Source organism: Pinus tabuliformis, chromosome 6 (genome assembly GCF_031772625.1).
Source record: "Pinus tabuliformis cultivar Carrire ecotype Pingquan chromosome 6, CPIR1, whole genome shotgun sequence".
In the NCBI taxonomy this organism is placed as follows: Eukaryota; Viridiplantae; Streptophyta; class Pinopsida; order Pinales; family Pinaceae; genus Pinus; species Pinus tabuliformis.
This window is the reverse complement of record NC_142292.1, coordinates 30,636,940-30,660,546: the sequence shown is the minus strand read 5'-3', so window position 1 is coordinate 30,660,546 and position 23,607 is coordinate 30,636,940. Positions and strand designations below refer to the sequence as shown.

General features: G+C 39.7%; 1 protein-coding gene across 1 annotated transcript in view; it reads right to left on the bottom strand.

Moving 5' to 3' along the window:
* The window catches only part of LOC149257062 (uncharacterized), a 233,047-nt gene that overhangs the window by 69,134 nt on the left and 140,306 nt on the right, over positions 1 to 23,607 (bottom strand). Inside the window, exons 5-6 of the mRNA XM_089369038.1 lie at positions 7,754 to 7,869; positions 7,423 to 7,547 (exon numbers count right to left, since the gene is read on the bottom strand). Coding sequence (XP_089225164.1) covers positions 7,423 to 7,547; positions 7,754 to 7,869 — 241 coding nt within the window. The remainder of the gene's footprint in view (positions 1 to 7,422; positions 7,548 to 7,753; positions 7,870 to 23,607) is intronic.

The following is a 23,607-nucleotide window of genomic DNA, read 5'->3' as shown; positions in this document are numbered from 1 at the left end:
CTCTCTCAGTCCAAGTATGCCAGAAGTCTTGTGGACAGGTTCAAAATGCAGGATTGCAAACCTGCCATGACTCCTATGGAACCAGGGCTCAAACTTTCAGCTCAGTCATCCTCACCACTTGTGGATGAATCTTTATTCAGGCAATTAGTGGGCAGCCTCATCTACCTTACTGCCACTAGACCTGATATCAATTTTGCAGTGAGCTACATTTCATGCTTCATGACAGCTCATGAGGCTGATCATTGGATAGCAATGAAGCGTGTGCTGCGTTATGTGAGTGGCACTCCTGATTATGGACTTTTGTACACTCGAAGTTCAGATCCTACACTCAGTGGTTACACAAATTCCGACTGGGCAGGTTTGGTTGATGACCGTAAATCTACAGCTAGGTATGTGTTTAGTCTGGGATCCGTGCTATCACATGGACTAGTAAGAAGCAGCAGGCAGTGGCTCTCTCCTCGACAGAAGCAGAGTATCAGGGAGCAGTTAAGGCATCTTGTGAGGCAGTTTGACTTCGACATATGTTTGCGCATATGCATGTTTCCCAGGCAGGTCCTACTCCATTGTTCTGTGATAATCAGGGAGTGCTCAAACTCGCCAAGAATCTAGTCTTCCATGAACGAACAAAGCATGTGGAAACCCATTGTCACTGCATTCGACAGCGTCTTGAAGACGGATCCATTCAGTTGCTGTATGTTCCCACCACAGAGCAGCCAGCAGACATCTTCGCCAAGCCCCTAGGTCCTGATAAGTTTGTAAAATTCAGAGGGTCTATAGGTGTTGTAAATAGATTGAGCATTAAGGGAGGGTATTAGAATAATGCTATTTTAGTGTTTAATGCTCATTTATGTAGATAAGATCGTCTGTGATCGTAGTAGCAGTTTCTTATTAGAAACTTGCTATTTCTGTTTCTTAGTAGAAACTTACTGTTTCTGTAAATACATTTGTATTATTTATTGAGCTTCATTGCTCATTGTAAATCAATTCAATTCATTCATTGATTAGCCAAAACCATAATCATTGTCAAAAAAATCCTGCCTTTGCTTCTGCGGAATATTTCAAATCAAATTGATTTCAACAACACATTTTTGCAACTGTAACATGAACCTTTGCTTGTTAAATATCCAGGACCATACAGTATGTTGCTTGATATGCTATTGACCTGATTGCAAGAGCTGATTATGATGGCTCTCCTATATCTCCAATATTCAATGCAGATCCAAGCTCCAACTCACATTAACAGGCATAATATACGTTTGATAGGTTCAGGTAATGTGTGTAGAGGATGTGATGCCATTGTTGTAATAGAAATGTAACGCCACTGCTGTAAAAAAAATGTGATGCCACTGTCTTCTACTACATCAAAAACCCTGAACACAAACTGATAGAATGTATCTTCCAGTAAATTTGATGATACAAAATATGCCCCAGTACAGTACCACAACTTTTATCAATTTGGAAACCCTCACTGTAGTAGACTTACTCAAGAATATTGATGATTGTAAAAATTATGGCAAGCATGTATACTGCACCATTTACTTTACTCAGGGCCTTGCTTGTTTATGCATCATAAACTAGCCACCAGATCAGGAGAACAAAACTGTTGCCTTCAGAAAACAAGCACTAAACAGAAATTGCAAAAGCAATCATACCTTCGAGTATGCAAGAGCTGTCACTGGTCCTTCAATAGTCTTCTTATAATATTGGCAGGCTTGTCAACCTTCTTTAAGTCTTGAGCCCAATGACTTCGCACCCTTCTCTGAAGTAGTTCTGCAATAACATTAAGTGATGAAACCCTTATTTCATTTCAAATCCTTGCCACTGAAGGCTTGTTTATTGTGTCAAAAGTGTTGATGTCACTGCCTTGTTAGCTCCAGTTCTTACTGAAGTAATTAGATAACAAATCTTCAATGTTCTATCTTCAATCTACGGTCTGTTGAAAGATGTATAAACAGAGGCTACTTAACACTTGGAACACATACCTCCTTCACTTTAAAGGGAAATTGCTTAATTAGTTATCATACTATACAGTCACAAAGATTGATCTGTTGTTTAGGTCGGCTTATTGAAGTAGTCACTGGAAAATATATCTGCAGAAAGGACGTCACCTTAGTATGTTAATGTATGAAGTAATAGTCATGATCTCTCAATTCTTCACTGAGTTCAGTTTGAGATACCATACAAAAAGTTGAAGAGATAGGCCTACTTTGCTAGATACAGAGACACTTGAACCAAATCCTCTAGCTCAGAACATTGTCACTGATCTGGAAAAAATTCAACAGCAAACTCAGAACTGAAACCCTTAGTCACTTCGATATTGCCTTCACACGTAATACATTTAAGACCTTCAAACCGCAGAGATGAAGCTTCAGAACTGGCCGAGAATCTCAGGAAGTAGGCCTTGTTCACAATAGAAATAATGGGTCCAGAGATGCTTCAATTTGTGCACTGAATTTTGCCCTCAACCGAGTGCCAAGACTGATAATTGTGTGAGGCTTTTTCAGGCTAATAACTTGATGACCGCAAGGTATTTAGGAGCTCCGAACTTGATAACTTGTGCAAGAAACAGGGCTGAAACCACTATACAGAGAGACACCTTTTGCTCTTGGAATAATGGCTCACAAACGATGCTTAGGAATAAGCCCTAGCGATAGACTTACATGCCACACGTTGCCACAGGGATTTGCACTTCTTTTGGCAGCCAAGGTTGCTTTCTACGAGAAACGGGGTCTGAACCTGCTCAAAGTGCAAGCCGCAGAGGATGTGTAGTGTGAGGCAATCAAACCTCATTCAACATGCAATCCTTTGCTGATCACAAACAAAAAACTTCGTTGTTCTAAGTAATCCTTTGCTGACCTGCAACAAAATGTATATCCCAGCGAAAAACCCTCAATAAAGAATGACCCAAACCCTACCAGAAAATTCCTAGCCGCTTGTTGAATTTGCAATGTCCCCACAGGGCCGAGAATAGAAATTTAAGAGCTAGGTCATAAAATTATTTTCTTTAGACAGACCTTGAGGAGGGCTAATCGAATGACTTATATAGTTTTGTCTTGGATTAGAAGGGGCCTTCAAAAGATGAGATGTTGGAGGGAAATAAATTTAATATTGACTTTGCTTAGGCCATAAATTTTGGAACTTAATTTTGAAAGCCCTCCAAAAATAACCTTTTTCAATTTCCTATATGTTGGAGAAGAGACATGTGACTTTACCTTTTGACTTCATCAAGGAAGGGCTGCCACCTTATTAACCTTTGGGGTTTTTGCCTACAATTTGGGGGCTCCAACTTCAAACCATCATATCACTCAAACGGTGAGGCATCTCATGGCGCTCCACACACCACCGGAATTGGCTTGACGAGAGGAATCTAATGATGATAATCTTGAGGTTAATTTCATGGCTTATCATCTTCAAAAACCACAATGAATGCGGGGCTACTGGGTTTCCAGCCATCCTTCGATTGGAGCTTCCAACTAAAGCAATCTAGACAAATATTAAGAGTGTTCATTAACAAATGTTGTCATCAATGACAACACCATTCAACAAGAGGCAAGACAGCGCAATTGGAGGTGTTCAAGAGGAAGAACGAATTTTCTCCAGCAAGCAGTGCACATTTCCAATCCAACAGTGCAAATTAGCTCAAAAGTGCGAGTTCGCCAAAGAGGCCAGATCGAGTAGCTGTGAAGGAAAAGGATTTTCCCAATATATTTCCAGTGGAGATAAATTATCGGAGGGTCCTAGTTGGGCATCCAGTTATAATCCTCTATATTTGTTGCATAATAATAAAACCCTCATCTGTTGCATTGGTTTTCCCTTTGGGGTTTTTCCAGGGGCAATTGTCCAAAAACAATGGTGTTAATTTTATTTTGTGTGTGCATCTATTTCTCTATTCTGCATTTTTATTTCCGCGTCATATTTTTATTGGTGAAGAATTATAGTGTGAATTATTCGCTATTTGTCGTTAATAATTTAACAGAAGACAAATAAACTGTTAAAGTTAGGATAATAATATCCAGTCGTTGCAGTTCAAGGAATTATCACAGATAATAACCCCCATACACATCTTATCATTGGGTGCACTCTCTTTGTATCCCCTTGGGCTAGTTTCGAGTGTACTTACGTAGATTTTGAGTCAAAATAGATCACCAAACTGTATGGACAAAGAAGATTTGTCAGTTGTGTCATCTTCATGAGGTTGAGACAGAGAAGCACTTGATGTTTTGTTGCCCCATTTTTATGAGATCCATGGAAAGTTCCATTGTCTATTCAAGAGGGCCCAAACCCTATCCAATCTCTTCAAGTACCTAGACCAGAGATGTTTGGCCTTGTATAACCAAGAGGCATTTAGGCTTCATGCCCACATTCTCCAACCTCTTCCTAGACCAAATTCCACCGAGAGGAATAGTTCCTTTTTTATAGTACTCCCATTGGCTAAAGGCACCAAGAGATAGATTGATGGCAACATTGCCTCTAACTCCATATTAGTACGGACCCGAGGGGTCATCCCCCCTCCCAATAGATACCAGTGGTACTCCTAGATCAAATCCCTTACCAGCAAATAGACAAGTACACTCAAGCATCAACAGTAGGTTACATCTTCCAAACAACAACCCAATGGTTAGTCCAGATCTTCCCCCAACTCTTCCTCAAGACATCATTCTATTCTAAATTTTCTTCATGTGACCTCAGACCTTAGGAGAAATAGATCTAGTGGACCATGATTCTCCAATTACTAGACCCTTTCTTTTTGTACATCTCCCTCCTGTTGCAGCCACCTATACATAGAGTTGAGGGTTTTTCATGCTTTAGCATAGATATCAAGCTTCAATTTACCTTTTGTATCTTGCTCTTTATATAGGAAATATTTTGGTGCTCCTTTGTATCGAAATCATTGTAAATGGCAGTCCCATTAACCTACTTTTGTGATCATCTATTGGACATTAATTGTATAAATTTTGAATCTAAATCCCTCCCTGATTTCAAGTTTGGCTTTCACATCAAGTTTAATGCAATGTTCCATCAAGACTCCGGTGCAGGGAGACGCGGGTGCGAGGAGACGCACAGGGGGGGACGTGTGGGAGTAACCTCAAATTTTAGGGAAATTTCGGGGGTGCGGGTGGGCGTTGAGGTGTATATATATATATATATATAAAAATTCAAGTTCATATTCATTGTTCAATAATGAAAGCATAGATATTAAATAGACTAATAGTAATATGGATAGCAATACATTGAAAATTGAAATTTGATCCACACATAAAATTTAAATTCATAATTGAATTAAATAACGACATTCATTGATCCATCCTCATTATTTATTTTGATACATACATCATTCATATGACATACTCATTATTCATCCATACCATGAGATTCAATAATGAAATATTCAAATTCATTGATCCATATTATTCATCATTCATCGTCGTATAATCTACATTGATTTAAAAATTAAATTCATCATTCAACATTCTAGAATCTAAATTGAAAGCAAAACGTACTAATATATTACATTACCATATACTATATACTAGATACTGAAGTTTGGAGGGGGGACACCCAGACGCACCCCTTTTGGGGAGTCTTGTCCCACACACTAGGGAAACGCACCCCCTTACGTCTCCCCAAGACTCCCCAAAAAGGGTGCATGGGGAAACGCACCCCCAATAGACTCCCTGTCCTGGGTGTGTGGGGTGCGTGGGGTGCATGTACCTGACCCTGGGGGATGCGTCCCCGTGGAACACTGGTTTAAAGCCCTTGCCATAATCATTAGAAACTGGCATAAACTTGAATTTAAATCTCAAAACAAGAAACACTTTAGATCTACTCTACTTTTCACTTTTGCTAAGAAATCACACAAGCATGCATGAAATTTGAACACGAGGAATTTTGGTCAAACTGACGTTGGAAAAACCCCAAAGGGAAAACTAGTGAAGGGAGATTTATTTTTCCTCAAGAGAATTTGGTACAGCAGTACAATCAGCAATTAATACAACACAGACTTATCTCAAATCTGCCCTATGCTGCCTTGAAAACAGTGTTGTAGCTGTCCTTGATTTCTGTGCTACCACTGCCTTGAAACCTGTGCCTTAATAGCCTCGATTTGCATGCCACTCAGCTCAGAAATCAATTCTCTGTATCAGCATTAAATGCTGTACAGTATCCTCGATTTTTGTGCCCAAGACTCGGCCCAAAAATTTCACTCAACCTGTCTTGATTTCCATGCCCTGACAATTGCTCTAACAGACTTTGATTTCAGCATTGTTGCTCCTTGAAAATCATGCTGCTTAGACAACAATAATTCGTGCCCTCTCAGCTATACGATCTGCCTGGGAATTCTTGCTCTCCACAGGCAGTATGATTTTCTCTCTCAGCCCTCAATTTGCCTTAAGCCTCCTCTAAAAATCAACCTGGTCTACTCTCCTATCCTTCTCCTTCTCTTCTCTTCTCCAATCAGACACATGAAGAATGAATCCATGCAAAGTGCCTTTTAAGTTTTCACCCTTTTTATTCTCTTAATGAAGAGAAAAACCTATCCCTAAGATCAACGACTGAGATTAGATCTTAGCTTCTCTTGATCAAAGGTGGAGATCTAATCTCACATTGACCCTCCTAGTCACTTTAATAACTTAAAAGTGTCCCATGTACTTTATAACACATAAAGTAACTTTTCTCATAAAGTCACTTTAATAATAAAAAGTACAATGTACTTTTGTAATATCATAAAGTAACTAATAAATTACGACTTTAATAAACTCATAAAGTCATTTTTTCTCAAGGGGTTCACTTTAAAGTTTACCACTTTTCCTAGGCTAGGCACAAAGCACTAGGAAATACCTCTTTTGTACCATTTCTCAACATTAATAGAATTATCTTATCTTATCTTATGATTTCCATGAGTATCAACAGGAGAAAACTCGGCTAGAATAAAGCTCAGTCCAGATTCCGTTCACAGCAGCCACTAACACCCACCAGCTTCTCCACAGCAGCTCTTCATCAAAATTGAGAGCATAACAAGGTGGCAGCTAGGCAGCTCTTCTAAACTTTTGTTTAACTTTCTTATCCTTGAGGGTAGGTACAATCTTTTCTTCATCCACCTGAGCAATATTTTCTAATAGTATGGACACGTGAATTATAAGATTTCAATTTCAGGATTTTATATTCAAATTTTTGAATCTTTAAAGCTTTTAAGTTTGATTGCATCCCTTGACAGTGATTCCTTTCCAAACATCGAAGAACCTTGATTTTGATGATCAGCCTCAAAATATTTTAGAGGGATTTTCCATATCAATACAACACTTAAATCACATTCTATGACACTCTTTCAAAGATATCGTATAAATGGTGAAAACAAACTTTTCAAACATATTTTTGCATCAAAGTATATCCAGAAAGCAAGCTAATTCAAACAGTATTACCAACCTTGTAATAGAAGGCATAGATGCAAGAATACCGGCACTTGCATATATGATTGGAACCAATGCCTTTGGCTTATTCTTGCGAAGCCACATTAAGGATCCTAATGCAGCAAGTGACACAGTTAGCACCTACACAAAAAGGGGAAGAATGATATCAGAATAGATACCAATTTAGATATAATAAGCATTCAAAGGAGAAAACGAGCGTGTGCATTGACAGAACAATAAAGCCAACGAAGGTATTACACATTCATCTAGGGTTTTGGCAATTTCTAATTCAGGGCCTTTTCAGTTTTCAGCAATTGGGGAAAGCACTAAGATGGAGAGAGGAAGACCAGATTTGCATTTGACTCGAGACCCTGAAGAAGGTAATCCCATGTGAACTCCAATCCCTTAGCTCCAACCCATAGAGGTGCCAATCTATGTAATAAAGAATCTGCAAATGCCCATCCTACAAACGCACAGGAATACATTTAGGATTTTAACTTAATTATTGAAACAAAAAACCCAAAAAAATCAACATAATCATAATTTTTCGTTGCATAGTTAGATGAACGAAATGATAAACAAACCCATTAGTTTAGTTCATGTAAGTACATAATACCAATTGGGGAACTGCATTATCTTCAGAACATGGTTGAAGCATTGAAAATTATAACAAATAAAAAAATCAATAACGTTTTTATTGAGCAATTTCCCTCCAAAATTAAATGTAAGCTTGTTGAACTTGAAATAAACTATTAAAAACTGCCAAATACAGTCGTCGTTTTTGCATGTCATATGCTAAATTCCCTTCAAAATTAAACTTAAGCTTGTAGAACTTGGAATAAACTACTAAGAACTGCCGAATACATTTGGTGTTTTTGTTCATATGTTAGATATTTGCACCCCTCACCTTTAACAACTTAAACTTAAGCACAAATATAAGAGGAAAAATCTAAGCATTGTTCAACTACTTTTACAGCTTTTACAGGCAACTAACAAGAGTGTTTAGTCCCTTTTATTTGACAATATCAGCTTTATTTAAAAAGGGACCAGTATATACTATAAATCCAATTGTGCAAATTCTGAATGATACTACAACTTGTCTTTATAAATGCTATTCAAATTCATCATGCAATTTTTTCAACATATTTGGAAGTACTGTGCCAAGTGACTATTACTTGAGATATAAAACCTTATCTATGTAACGAACAAAGTTCGTATACTCAGAGGAATGCTCTAATACCAATGTAACAAACAAAGTTCGTATAATCAGAAGAATGCTCTCATATCAATGTAATGAACAAGTTTCGTTATAGCAAGTTAAACATTCCGGAAGACTTGGAATATGTAAACATCCAACGAAGATACAAGAATATATATAAAAATGTATGAGAATATGATGTTACAAATGAGAATGAGGGCTTGCTTATATACCCTAGGCAGGTGATCCTTTGTGAACAGTCATGTCCTTAGGGGCATACCTCTTCATTATCTAATTACTAATTAATCATTATTTATAATTTGTTTTTATTATTTATATTTACATTCTTTATATCTATATTTTATTCATAACCTTGTCGTCATTAGCAAGTTAAACATTCAAGAAGACATGGAATATGTAGATCTCTAATGAAGAGACAAGAATATATATTAAAATGTATGAGAATATGATGTTACAAATGAGAATGAGGGCTTGCTTATATACCCTAGGCAGCTGATCCTTTGTGAACAGCCATGTCCTTAGGGGCATACCTCTTCATTATCTAATTACTAATTAATCATTATTTATGATGTGTTTTTATTATTTATATTTACATTCTTTATATCTATATGATATTCATAACATTGTCTTCCTGCGCAAAAAGCTTTGTCCTCAAAGCTTGCTAATGAAAAGGCTTGATCACTTTTCCTGTTTTGAATGTCTTCTCGTCTCGGAACTATCATCTTCGTTGATACAAGATGATATGATCCTTTGAGTGATAAATAAAATTGCCGAACTGAGAAAGGATCAGACCATCCTAAATTAATCTTTTGTGAAACTTGGCAATTACTTGATAGCTGGGACAATTTGTTATCATCAGTCTGGATTGTGCCGACATCATAATTTTTCAGAACATGTTTGTTGTTTCTGTTTTGAATGATACAGATATGCAGACTGATTGGGATATCTTCTCTTGTGGTTCAGATGTCGATAAGGAGTACTAGTGATTTGATTTTCTCTTATCAGGTGTTTGGCAATTTCCTGATTTACTGTAGGTGTTGATGTTGAGTTGGTTACCGAATCGTCACTTGGAATTTCCATCATTTGAACTGCAATCTGAATATGTTTTTTCTTCAACTGATTTGTCCTCTTTTTGAGTTGTGATATTGATTGGATTGGTATTTATTCCTTTATCTTCAACTTGGACTGAAAGCTTTGTTAATCAAGGTTGTCATTGATGTCAATATGGCATTGGCCAAGATGGCAAATATTCTTTAGATGCCTAATGATCATCATGAAACCCTGGAATGTGATGATAAGTTTGAAGACAATAGATGCCTGGTTCCAGATGATGATGTCATGACTCTTGTTTGACAAGGATGCAATCAATTAATATGTCAAGCCACTAATAAAGAAGTCTTAGGAAGTGCCAAGTGCCAAATGCCAATCATGTGCCTTATTTGATGATCTAGACCTTAACCTTTGATGACATATGGAGGACTACACTTGATGAATGACCACACTTGATGATGGCACTTGATGAGGTCTTGATAACATGGTTGGAAGACTATATGATGACGTGGAAGATCTCATTTGATGGTTGGAAGACTACCTTGGAACTTTCCTAATGATGTTGCCTATGACATATCACTGCACCATTATATGATGACACGGGATGATACACTCATTGCTGGATATTATCATGATGACATGGATGTCCTACATGATCCTATGATGATGAAGAAGCCAAACAATGGAGAAGCCATACTGTCCCAAACATTCCTCATGTTGTCCCAAACTTTTTATGCATAAAATTTAAGGACAGTCACAAAGAAAAATTATTTTTGCCACCTTAGAGGCATATTTTCTCAATGGGACCTAGACCATCTTAAAGAGGATTTTTTCCTCTTTCTAATGAGCCCTTACTTTCCCCAAAACTCCCAGTGGTTGCTGAGAAAATGAATTTTTAAGTTGAGAAATATATATTTTATTGCAAGCCGACCTACACTCACTCATGCAAGTTGGCCTCTCAGTCAAGGGACGTGTCCCTTCATTTGGAAGACGAAATCACTATTAATACAAGTCTTATCACTCATTTCATGCAAGAAATTTCGGTGAAAGACACATAAATTCAGATAGAAACTACAGGAAGCCGAGGAAAACTTGAAGATCTATTGTTTGGGTTAATTCCTTTTACAGTGGTGGACTGTCACCTTCAGAACTCGGATTGCAGAGGCAAATTTTCGGACAGTCTTGTGGGCAGTGACTCGAATCAGTGAGACAGTCACTTAAAGGATCTCGGTCTTCAATTGCAGAAGACTGTTACTAGTGCAGCAAGCTGTGGGAGCCACCTGTGATTAGTCTCACCTTGGAACAGTTTTCTACATAACTAAAGAGCAGACCTTAACACCATATTGAAGCAGTGTTTCTCAAACTTAAAAGGCAGTTTTGGGAGAGATCTTTATAGCAGTTTATTGAAGGTATTTGTGGAGCACCTTTTAAGGCTGTTAGAAGCCAGTTTTGGACCAGTTGTAGCAGCAATTGAAAGTCTTTTTGAAACAGTCCTGAGGTACCCTTTTGTAGCACATTGAAGACCTTTTGAAGGTGGATTTATAGCAGGTTTGAAGACTTAGTTTGGACAGTTATTTGAAGCACTTGAAAACCTAGAGCAACCTCCTTGGAGCAACTATTGAAGGATCTTTGAAGAAGACTTTGATGATAGTTTGAACAAATTTTGAAGGTTTTTCAGATCAGATCTTGGAGCTTGTGTGAAGCAGACTTGAGTCTTGATTGAAGGTTAATCCTATATTGAAGCATAATTGAAGGACACTTCAAGTTTTGATAGCCTGTTAAAGAACACTCTAAGAGTGGTGTGTAAGCATATTGAAGAAGCCTTTGTAGATTTGTCTTGCAGCCTTGACTAATCTTGGAGATAACATTGAAGGACATGATGCACTAGCCATCATGAGGTGACCTTGGAGAAATTGTTTGGGTACGATGAAGAGCAGTGGTGACACCTTCTAAGAGAACAAGGTTGTCATTGATGATGTGACGTGGATGCTAAGTGATGACATAGTTGAAGATTGACAGGGCTCGTTGAAGAAGACATTGGGAGCCGTGAATAATAACCAAACATATCTTGACAAAGTAAAGCTAAGGGTTGGAGCCCAAGAGGTTGGAGCCTCGTAGAGACAAGGTTGGTGCCTTGGAAGATAGGGTCGGAGCCCTAGAGGATAGGAGTCCTCAAGAAACCAGGTCGGAGCCTAAACCAAAAATAGGGTTGGAGCCCTAGAGGTTGGTGCCTTGAAATTGACAAGGTTGGTGCCTTGGGAAGTCCAAGTCGGTGCTTGGCATATTACAGGTTGGAGCTTGGGAGATTGAAGATTGGTGTCTTCATCTAGGGTTGGAGCCCTACATATATTGTACTTGATTTATTGAAAGAAGAAATTAATAAAAGTATTTATTCTATCATTGTTCATTTTGTGTTCTAAATATAAGTGATCTAACTGGTAAAAATAACAATTGAAAAGAAATATTGATTCCTCCCACTCTTTGTATTTCCAACAAGCTTCGACACTTCTTTCGTAATAAATTCTTCTAATTTGTTGTTCCTTATCATTTTTGAGTTTTTAGTTTGTGTCAATAATTTCTCGTTGTGGTCCTTGACGCGAGTAATTTCTTCATTTTTGTCAGCAGCGATTTCGTCAACTTCCCTTTGCATATTTTGTATCACCATTTTACTTTCTTGAGAAATTACTTTTGAAATATCTTGTATGTCTTTTGGTGTCACTGAATCTAGCTTCAAAGTAATGTCTTATAGTGTTATTTTTTTCTTTTCGTGGGAAAATATCGAAAACATTTTTCTAATATTTAGGATAAACGACCCTAGTGTTTCCATCCAGGGTAAGCCCAAAACAATGTTATTATAGTCAAAAAATAAGGTTTTCACAGTGAATTGCAAGATAAAAGTATAATCCCCAATACTTAGTTGTAGATTGTTTATGTCGTATTGTTTGTCACTTGTGTCAACAAAATTCGTTTCAACTATATTCGATTCAGGAATCACTAATTGGTTAGCAAATTTAGGACTAACATAATTACTCTCTTCAATAGGACTGATAGAGATTATAATATCTCTTCCTGCGAGTGATCCTTTGATTTTAAATAGTGTACTAACACATTTACTAAAGGTTTTAGGAAATCTTTCATTATTGATCTCCATTTTACGCATGTCAACAATTTTTCGTCAACAATACTTTGCCAATGACAAACGACCATTTAAAATTTTTTAATATATATATATATAGATAGATAAGAACAAACCTTGGAATATGATAGTTGTATTTCCCTTTTCTTCTTTCTTTTTTTTCTTTTTATAATTTTTTTTTTGCTAGCTTATAAACATAGATTGATTTTTTTTAAATATAAATATATGTATTTTTAAGTCTTTTAAACAAACCTTTAGCACTTATCTAAAAAAAATTGCCTCCTGTTTATAAAATAATAGTTTTGTTACTTAAACTATTAGCTTCAGATATTTTGTCATTACAAAAGAACTTTTATGCTAACGATTTCAGACGAAATGGGTTACAAAATTGAATAGTGATGGGTGATGTCTGTGATGAACTGATGTGGTTGTTCACTGGACGACGGTTTTCTTGGAACATGTAGAAATTTCTCATTTCCCACCCTGGTTTTCAATTTCTCCTTATTTCTCTCGTATAGTTAAATGCCCTTTCCCATAACCATATATTTAACAAGCTGGAAAAAATAAATTTGTTCAAAACACAAATTCTGGAAATTTTACAGAATGCTGGAACTTGCAGAAATAAAAATCAGCAATAATAAACAGCCATTAAAACACAATTAAACACTGAGATTTTTGGTCAATGTGACCCTGGAAAAACCCCCTACAACTCTTGGGGAAAACCAGTTTGAGAGCTCTTCTTTATTTCTGGAAAGTGCCTTTTTACAGTAACAGAAATATTCAGCAAAAATCAGCAAGCAAACTTTTACAACTTATCTCAGCCTTGCTGAAACTCAGCCTTGCTAAAACTCCGCCTTGTTGAAACTCCGCCATGCTGAAACTCCGCCCTGCTGAAACTCCGTTGTACAGACTTGCTGAAACTTCGCCCTATTGAAACTCCGCTGCTGAAACTCCGCTGCTGAAACTTCGCTCTGCTGAAACTCCGCTGTTGAAACTCCGCAACTCACTGTCCAGAAATCTCCCTTGCTCTCTTGCTCTCCTTCTCTCAATCTGCTCATGAAAGAATGAATGACCTTTTCCTCCTTTTCCTCTTTTAATCTAACCCCAAGTGACTTTTGGGTGATCCAAGTGACTTTTGGGTGATCCCTAAATCCAATGGCTAAAATAGATTGAGATCTAAGGCTGAGATTAAATGCTCATTTAAATCTCACTTTTTATTTTTTAATTCACCCCACTTTAATAAAGGCCCACTTAGTCATTTATTTCCAAAGTCACTTTTCCTTTCTAATTTTTCATTGACTTTATAAAAGTCACTTTAAAATTAGACTTAGTAACTTTATCACTTAAAGTCACTTTTAAATTAGATTTAACTTTATAAAATTATAAAGTCACTTTAGGAGAAAAATTAAATTCTTTTAGACACTTTTCCCTAGGCCGAAGATCAAAGCCTAAGGGAACCACCTGTCCTCCGATACCAAATTTCAACACTCCCTCTTACCGAGGAAGGTGTTCCTCACCACACCCATCTTGTCTCTGAAGTAGACATGCTTGCTCCGTGGTAAGGCTTTGGTAAGAATATCTGCAACCTGCTCATCAGTGGAAATATACTCAAGCTTCACAGCTCCCTTCTTAACATAGTCTCTGATGAATTGATATCTGATCCCGATATGCTTTGACCTGTCATGAAATACTGGATTCTCCGTGAGTTTAATGCAACTCTGATTATCACAGTAAATCATTGAAGGTCTCAACGGCTAACCAAATAAGCCAAACAACATCTTGCGAAGCCAGATAGCCTCACAACTAGCTAGACTGGCTGCCATATACTCTGCTTCCGCTGAACTCAGTGCTACTGACTGCTGCTTCCGGCTGAACCATGACACTACTGCTGAACCCAACCCAAAACAACACCCTGAAGTGCTCTTCCTATCAGAAGCACAACCTGCCCAATCAGAATCAGTGTATCCTGCCAATCTCACTCCATCTCCCTGCCTGTAGTCCAGACCATAATCCACTGTCTCCTGCAAGTATCGCAAAATGTGTTTTGCAGCCACCCAGTGAACCTTCCTAGGCTCACACATAAACTGACTCATCGTGTTGACTGCAAAACAGATATCTGGTCTAGTGTTGACCAAATACATCAAGGAACCAATCAGTTGCCTGTACAATGTGGGATCCACCAACTCGGAATCCGAAGCATGAAGCTTCTTCCAAATGGTGATCATCGGTGTCGACATGGGTCTACAATCCTCCATGTGGAATCTGCTAAGGATGTCCACAATATACTTCCCCTGCCCCAGGAAGAAATGCCCCTCCTCCTGCCACACCTCCAAGCCCAAAAAGTAATGCATCAAGCCGATGTCCTTCATCTCAAACTCCGTCGCAAGATCTCTCTTGCAGTGCTCTATGAGTCTCTCTGCACCTGTAATGACCAAGTCATCCACATACAGCACCAGAATGAGAGGCTCCTCACCAATCACAATAAAGTAAAGGTTTGGATCTGCCTCACTCTTTGTGAAACCCATCCCCTGCAAATATGTATCTATCCTGGAGTACCAAGCTCTGGGAGCTTGCTTCAGGCCATAAAGGGCCTTCTTCAGTCTGCACACATGGGACTCCTTCCCATGCACCTCAAAGCCCTATGGCTGCTCAATGTACACCTCCTCCTGTATGAAGCCATTGAGAAATGCAGTCTTCACATCCATCCGGTGGATCTTCCAACCCATCTTTGCTGCTATCGATATAATGGAGCGGATCGAAGTATATCGAGCCACGGGAGCGAAGGTCTCCTCATAATCAACTCCCTCTACCTGGGAGAACCCTCTAACCACAAACCTTGCTTTGAATTTCTCAATGCTGCCATCTGCAGCATGCTTTACCTTGTAAAGCCATCTGGAAGTAACCACGGATTTGCCCTCAGGCCTCGGCACCACCTCCCAAACATCATTTTTCATGATAGAAGAATACTCCTCCTGCATGGCCTCTCTCCAGACCTGCTGGCTAGCTGCCTCCTCATAGCTAGAAGGCTCAGAGTCAAGGATGCTGGTAACCATCGCCATATAGCTACAAAACCTCTCAGGTGGTCTACTCTCTCTGACTGGCCTCTTCGGCTCAGCAACAAATGAGGCATCTCTCAAGGTGTCCTGAAGCCACTTGGGCTTCCTCTTCCCTGAGCGCACTTCTCCCATCAAAGAATGAAACTCCTCCTCCTCATCAACATCAGGAGCCTGAACTCCTGACTGTCTGTCTGCTGTCCTCCTGCCTGCACCTGAACCTGTAGAATCTGAGGTACCGTGTGAACTGTCCATCAGTGGACTCCCTAGTGAACTGCTCTGTGAACTGCTTTGCATGCTGCCCGGAGCACCACCCCTCTGGCTCGGCGAGCCACTGCTCACTGACGGACCTGACATCCTCATAGATGTACCTCCGGATCCTCCTGATCCCTGCCCACTGGATCCCTGCGACTGACTCAACTGTTGTTGAGGGTCTGGCTGATCCAGATACTCTAACTCCTGTGACCTCCTAAAGGCCCTGTCCTCCTCGAACTTCACATCCTGTCTGACAACAACTTTCCTCTGTGCAGGAATGTAAATTCGAAAGGCCTTTGAGGTCTCACTGTAGCCCACAAAGATACCCTTCTCTACGGTGGGCTCTAGTTTGGTCCTCTTCTCCTTGGGTATGTAGGAGTATGTAATGCATCCAAAGATATGAAGATGACCAATATCAGACTTCTTCCCAGAGAATGCCTCCTCCGGAGTCATGTGCCCCAAGGCACGATGCAGACTCCTTTTGTGCAAGTAAACAGCTGTGTTGCAGGCCTCTGCCCACAAGAACAATGGCAACCCCTGATCATGTAACATGGCTTTGGCAGCCCCTATGATGGTTTTGTTCTTCCTCTCTGCAACCCCGTTCTGCTGGGGGTTGTAAGGAACAGTGAACTCCCTCCTAATGCCTGCCTCCGCACAATAGTCAACAAACTCTCCAAGGGTGTACTCTCCTCCATTGTCCGACCTCAGGGACTTGATCTTTCGACCTGTCTGTGTCTCCACAAGAGCTCTGAACTCCTGAAACCACTTGAAGACCTCACTCTTGGTCTTCAAAAAATAAATCCAGGTCCTCCTGGAGTGATCATCAATGAATAAAACATAGTACTCATATCCACTCAAGGAAACATGAGATATCTGACCGCTCACATCGGAATGAATCAAATCAAGTATCCCAGTCGCTCTGCTGTCACTGCTAGGAAAATGGGATTTGGCAAACTTGCCCATCGCACAACCTCTGCAAGTATCAAAGTGATCAGTACTGAAATCTGGCACACCTGTAGTGATCTCCCGCAATGTCCTCAAGGCTCCATGATACATATGTCCCATCCTGCGGTGCCAAATCTCACACAGCTCAGAACTGCTAGCTCTGCTGCCGGTACTACTGCTCAATGCGAAAAGGGGCTGGAATGCAAACTTGTACACCTTTACATGGCGTACACCTATCACTCTAGCTGAATCAGCTGGAGTGCCCCTAGGATACATCAACACCTGTCCTGAACAGTACCTCATATCCTCTGTCCTCCAAAGCTGAGACGGATATGAGGTTCTTCCTCATCCCTGGCACATAAAGAACATCTGACACTTTCAAGGGAGGTTTGGACTCCCTCTGAAATGTCAATGTCCCCACCCCGACTGCTCTAACAACTCTGTCATCGCTGAGTACTACCTCTATATCAGTGCCACTCTTTGAAAGTTCTGAGAAGTACTCACGGACTCCTGTCATGTGACGTGAAGCCCCACTGTCCACATACCAGATACCTGAAGATGCTCCGCTAATCGAGGCAAAAGCATGCTCCCTCTGAACTTGTGTGGCAGGTGATCCTGCACTAGAGGACTCACGTAGTGAACGCAAACTCCCGGTCAAAACGACCTGCAAAGTCCTCAATCTCTGTTGAAGCTGCCACGTCCTAGTTCTTCCCCTTCTTCTTCTTCTTCTCCGGACACACAACTGCATAGTGTCCCATCTTTTGACAATTCCAACACTTCACCTTGGAATAGTCCTTCTGTGTGTTCCTCTGTTTACCTTTACCTTTGCCTTTGCCCCCACGACTGCTTGTGGAAGCCTGCTTCTTCCCTTTGCCTTTCTTGCCTCCTGCCACCAGTGTTATATCCTTATCCTGCTCAACTGGCTTGGCTGCCCCAAGCTGACCTTTCCTGATCTCTGTCTGAATGCAATCATCCCAAAACCTCTCCCATGTGGGAAGGGTCTCACGTGCACAAACCCCATCAGCAAAGTTCAACCATGAACGGAGGAGGCCATTCACTGCAATCCGCACCAACTCAGTGGGTGGAATGGCCTCTCCAATCGCTGCCAACTCATCTCTCACATTAGTAATCTTTGTGAGATATCCAGCTGCACTATCATTACCCATCTTAATGTTCTTCAGCTTCTCCTTCAGGACCATCTTCTGGTTCTCATTGGTACTCTGGTAGGTATTGGACAATGTTGTCCACATCTCATGGGCATTGCTCTTTCCTCTCACATGAGGAATGCAATGGTCTTTGATTCCGTCTAGAATCAGCCTCTTACCCTTGTTGTTCTTTTTATTATACGTTGTCAACTGAGTAGCATCAGTAGGCACAACAACAGGGTTCTGTGTGGTATGCACCATGATATCCCAGACTTCTGCCTCCTCAAAAATACTCTGCATTCTCTCCTTCCAAACGCTGTAATTTGTATGCCCATCCAGCCTATCCTCCACCCTTAATCCCAATGACATTCTGCTGTCCTAAAACTGAAAAATAGCACTGTTGTAGTAAAGATAAAACTGTTGTTTATGAAAAAAAATCAACTTGCTGGAATTTTCTGAGCGAAAAATCAGCAGCTGTAATTTTTCCTTTTGCTGTCCCAAACTGTCCTTCAGCACTCAAGCTCCGATACCATGTAGAAATTTCTCATTTCCCACCCTGGTTTTCAGTTTCTCCTTATTTCTCCCATATAGTTAAATGCCCTTTCCCATAACCATACATTTAACAAGCTGGAAAAAATAAATATGCTGAAAACACAAATTCTAGAAATTTTACAGAACGCTGGAAATTGCGGAAATAAAAATCAGCAGTAATAAACAGCCATTAAAACACATTTAAACACTGAGATTTTTTGTCAATGTGACCCTGGAAAAACCCCCTACAACTCTTGGGGAAAACAAGTTTGAGAGCTCTTCTTTTTTCTGGAAAGTGCCTTTTTACAGTAAGAGAAATATTCAGCAAAAATCAGCAAGCAAACTTTTACAACTTATCTCAGCCTTGCTGAAACTCAGCCTTGCTGAAACTCCGACCTGCTGAAACTCCGCAGTACAGACTTGCTGAAACTCCGCCCTGTTGAAACTCCGCTGCTGAAACTCCGCAGCTCACTGTCCAGAAATCTCCCTTGCTCTCTTGCTCTCCTTCTCTCAATCTGCTCATGAAAGAATGAATGACCTTTTCCTCCTTTTCCTCTTTTAATCTAACCCCAAGTGACTTTTGGGTGATCCAAGTGACTTTTGGGTGATCCCTAAATCCAATGGCTGAAATCGATTGGGATCTAAGGCTAAGATTAAATGCTCATTTAAATATCACTTTTTATTTTTTAATTCACCCCACTTTAATAAAGGCCCACTTAGTCATTTATTTCCAAAGTCACTTTTCCTTTCTAATTTTTCATTGACTTTATAAAAGTCACTTTAAAATTAGACTTAGTAACTTTATCAGTTAAAGTCACTTTTAAATTAGATTTAACTTTATAAAATTATAAAGTCACTTTAGGAGAAAAATTAAATTCTTTTGGACACTTTTCCCTAGGCCGAAGATCAAAGCCTAATGGAACCACCTGTCCTCCGGTCCCAAATTTCAATAGAACAAGGTGTATGGTGCTACGACTAGGGAAAGAACGGGTGACAGCAAACTCAGTGCGGGCAATACCAATGCTTTAAAAATTGGGCAGTTTGAACCGGTAACCAGTCAAACCGGCCGGTTCACTAGCCCACCTGGTCAAACCAACAGAAAAACCCGGCTTAACCCCTCATTTCGCCAAAAAAAGGAAAAAAACGGTCCCAACCCGCTGGTTTAGGACGAAACCAGCCAATTTATGGTCAAACCGGACGGTTCCATCCTAAACTAGTCGGTTAGATGCCAAGGCCGCAGAGGACCCACACAGCGCGGTTTTCCAAGGTTGTAGGGTGTTTTGAAGGAAAAATAAGGGTTCTTTCCCTCCAAAAACACCCTCTCCAAGCCTTTAAAAGGACCTTGTCCCTCTCATTTGTCTCACACATCTCATTTGGAGTATTTGTGATTTTGATTGGGAGCTTGGAGAGTGTTGAGTTTTTGCTGGAGTAGTCATCTTGGAGGCTTGGAGTTGGAGTGGGAGTTGGAGTTGGAGCTATTTTGGAGATAGTTTGGAGTTGTCAGAGGAGTTGGCATCTTCAAGAGGAGGCTCAAGAAGCTAGTTTGTATTTCCAGGCAAGGGTTTTCACTTGAAAGTTCCTCATTTGGTTGTTGTCCATGTATTAAATTTTTTTATGTGTTCTAAACTTCTAACTTCTATTATCTATGCTATCAAATCTCTAGTTATATGCTATCAAATTTTGTAGGCTACATGTGCATTTGTTTTCCTAAATTTAGATTTGGTTTTCAATGTTTCTTAGCTGCAATGTTTTTTAAATGGTAAATTTTTTTGCAAATTTTAATTATTTCAAGTCAACATGGCTCCGAAAGCCAAGGACAGTGCATGGACTCATTGTAATTTGATTGATGGAAAAATGGTATGCAAATTATGCCATAAACCTATTGGAGGTGGGGGTATTCTCTGATTGAAACAACACTTCACTGGGGTAAGAGGCCAAGTAATGTTGATTTTTAATGTACCTTGGACAAGTGGTTTCCCATGGGATAGTCTCTACTTAGGGAAAAGTGTCCAAAATAATTATTTTCTGAAGTGTGACTTTATAAAGTGAAAGTACTTTATAAGTGGTAAAGTCAATGTTAAATTATAAAGTGAAAAGTGACTTTAGACATAAAGTACAATGTGGGTACTTTATTTAATGGGTGAGTTAAAAAAACAGAAAGTGAGAATTAAATGCACATTTATTCTCATCCCTTGATCTAAATGAATCTGAGCCATTAAATCTTAGGGTTGCCCAAAAGTCATTTAGGGAAACAAAAGGGGGAAAAGAAAAGAGAGACTACATTCATTCTTCATGAGCAGATTGGAGAAAGGAGGCTGAGAGCTGGAGAAAAGTTCTGAAAGAGAAATTTGTTGCAGCAAGCTGAAGGAGTGATTTCTGAGCAAAGTTGGGCATGGAAATCAAGGTTTAGAAGACAGCAGAAGGTACAGTATGAACAACATTGAATGTTGTGAGCTGCACGCCATTCGAGAGAAATTTAAAAAAAAAAAAAATTGAAAAAAATGCGTGTAGTCCATATGGGATGGTCCATACAGTCGTATCTGTACAGTACATATTTCTAGCTTCAACTGGGCACAAAAATCGAGGTAAAGTAGGCACGGTTTTCAAGGAGTTTTGGGTTGAAGAGATAAGTTGTATTTCGCTGTTTTGTTTTGCCTGCAAATGTATTTTTCCTAAACTTGAAAGATAAATAAATTTGAAGAGCTCTCTAACAAGTTTTCCCTGGAGAAGATTAAAGGGGTTTTGCCTGGGTCTAAGTCAACCAAAAATCTGTCAGTATTTTTATGTGTGTTGTTAGTCTAGTTATGTCCATATTTATTTTCAACATGTGTTGACAGTCCCATGTGTTTTAATCTAAAAATTTCATTTCCAGAATTCTATATGTTAAATGTATGTTTATGGGAAAGGGCATTTAACTGAATGGAAGTGATAAGGTGAAATTAAAACCAGGTTGGGATTGTTGGAAAGTTTTTTTAGTCATCAAATTTCAACATGGTATCAGAGCTATAGGCTGAAAATTACAGTTTGAACAGCGAACAGTGGTTTGGACAACAAACTGAATTTTTGGACAGCAAACTAATATTTTGGGACAGCAAGGTGAAATTTCACACCGACTGAACTTTTGGGACAGCAAGGTGTGCTGAAAAGTTCATTTCTCCATATTCTTGGTTTTGTAAATTTTGGACAGCAATCATGGCCATGTTCTTAAGAATAGAAGACAGAGTGGATGGGATATCTAACTATGTCGTTTGGAAGGACAGAATTCAAACAGTGTTTGAGGAGGCAGTAGTTTGGGACATAGTGCAGCAAGTGGTTGTAACTCCTACTGTTGCAAATGAACTTGCTGAATTCTCAAAAAATAATGCAAAGGCAAAAGGGATTTTGATGGACAATCTGAAGGATCATGTGGTTCCTCAAGTGAGAGGAAACACATGCATATCATATGTGGACAGCTCTAACCACTCTCTATCAGAGTACTAATGAGAGCAGGAAGATGGTACTCAAAGAACAATTGAAGAACATCAGGATGACAAAGGTCGAAAGTGTAGTTCATTATCTTGGCAGGGTCAAACAAGTACATGATGATTTGACTGCTATTGGTAAGATAGTTGCACCCACAGAGTTAGTCAGGATAGTTGTCGCAAGACTTCCTAAATCTTGGGAGGTTTTTAGAGATGTTGTTACCTCTAGGGAGAATCTTCCCAATTGGGACAGATTATGGGATAATTGTGTGCAACATGAGATACGGAAGACTAGCAGTGGTGGGGTGAAGATAGCAGATGAGGAGGATGTAGCCTTGATAGCTAGGGGGGTGAACAAAGGTAAGGCCAACAAAAGGGGCCTCATCAGATGGGGCTAAGGGAAAGGAGAAGAAGAAGAAAAAAGATACGAATATATCCAAATTCAAATGTTGGGCATGTCAGAAGATGGGACACTATGCTGCTACGTGTCCTGAGAGGAAGAACAAGGGGAAGAAGGGTACTGTAGCTTCAGCAGAGGTGGAGCAGTTTGTTTCACAGTTTGACCAGGACTTTGCATTTATTACTTCTACATCTAGTAGGAGTACATCATTCGATATGTGGTACATAGACAGTGTGGCTTCCCGCCATATGACAAGTGCATGGGAGTTCTTTTCAAATCTTGCAGAGAGGGCACTTGATATTGAGATTGTACTAGGAGATGACCGCACGGCAAGCGTTGTTTGTGTGCGGATTGTGACCTTTGAGAGGCAGCGTTTGCCTCCTTTGAAGGTCATGGATGTTTTGTATCTTCTGGGGTTGAAGAAGAACTTGATTTCAGTGTTTGTTATGGAAGAGAAGGGGTTTGACGTCACTTTCTCAAGAGGGCAAGTATTGATGCATCCCAGGGGAGCTTCCATCACTTTGGCCAAAGTGATTGGACTCCGCTCTGGGAAACTATACAGGTTCAGTTTTCAGTCGGCAGGAGCATTGGTGAGTAGCACATCTAGTAGCACTCACACTAGTACCACCAGCAGTAGAAACTTGTGCGAGTTATGGCACCGGAGGATGGCACATATGCATCATGGAGCTTTGAGAGTATTGAGAGAGATCACTACTGGAGTTCCTGATTTCAGTGTCAAGCATTATGAGGTTACAGAGGGTGTGCTTTGGGTAAGTACACTAGGTTACCATTCCTAGCGAGCAACATCAGATCTACAAGTATACTAGACTTGATTCATGCTGATGTTAATGGTCATATGTCTCATGTATCTTTGGGTGGTTATGAGTATTATGTTATATTCATTGATGACTACTCTAGGACTTGGATATATTTCCTGAAGACCAAGGGTGAGGTCTTCAATCGCTTTAAAGAGTTCAAAGCTCCTGTGGAAAAGCAGACAGGTATG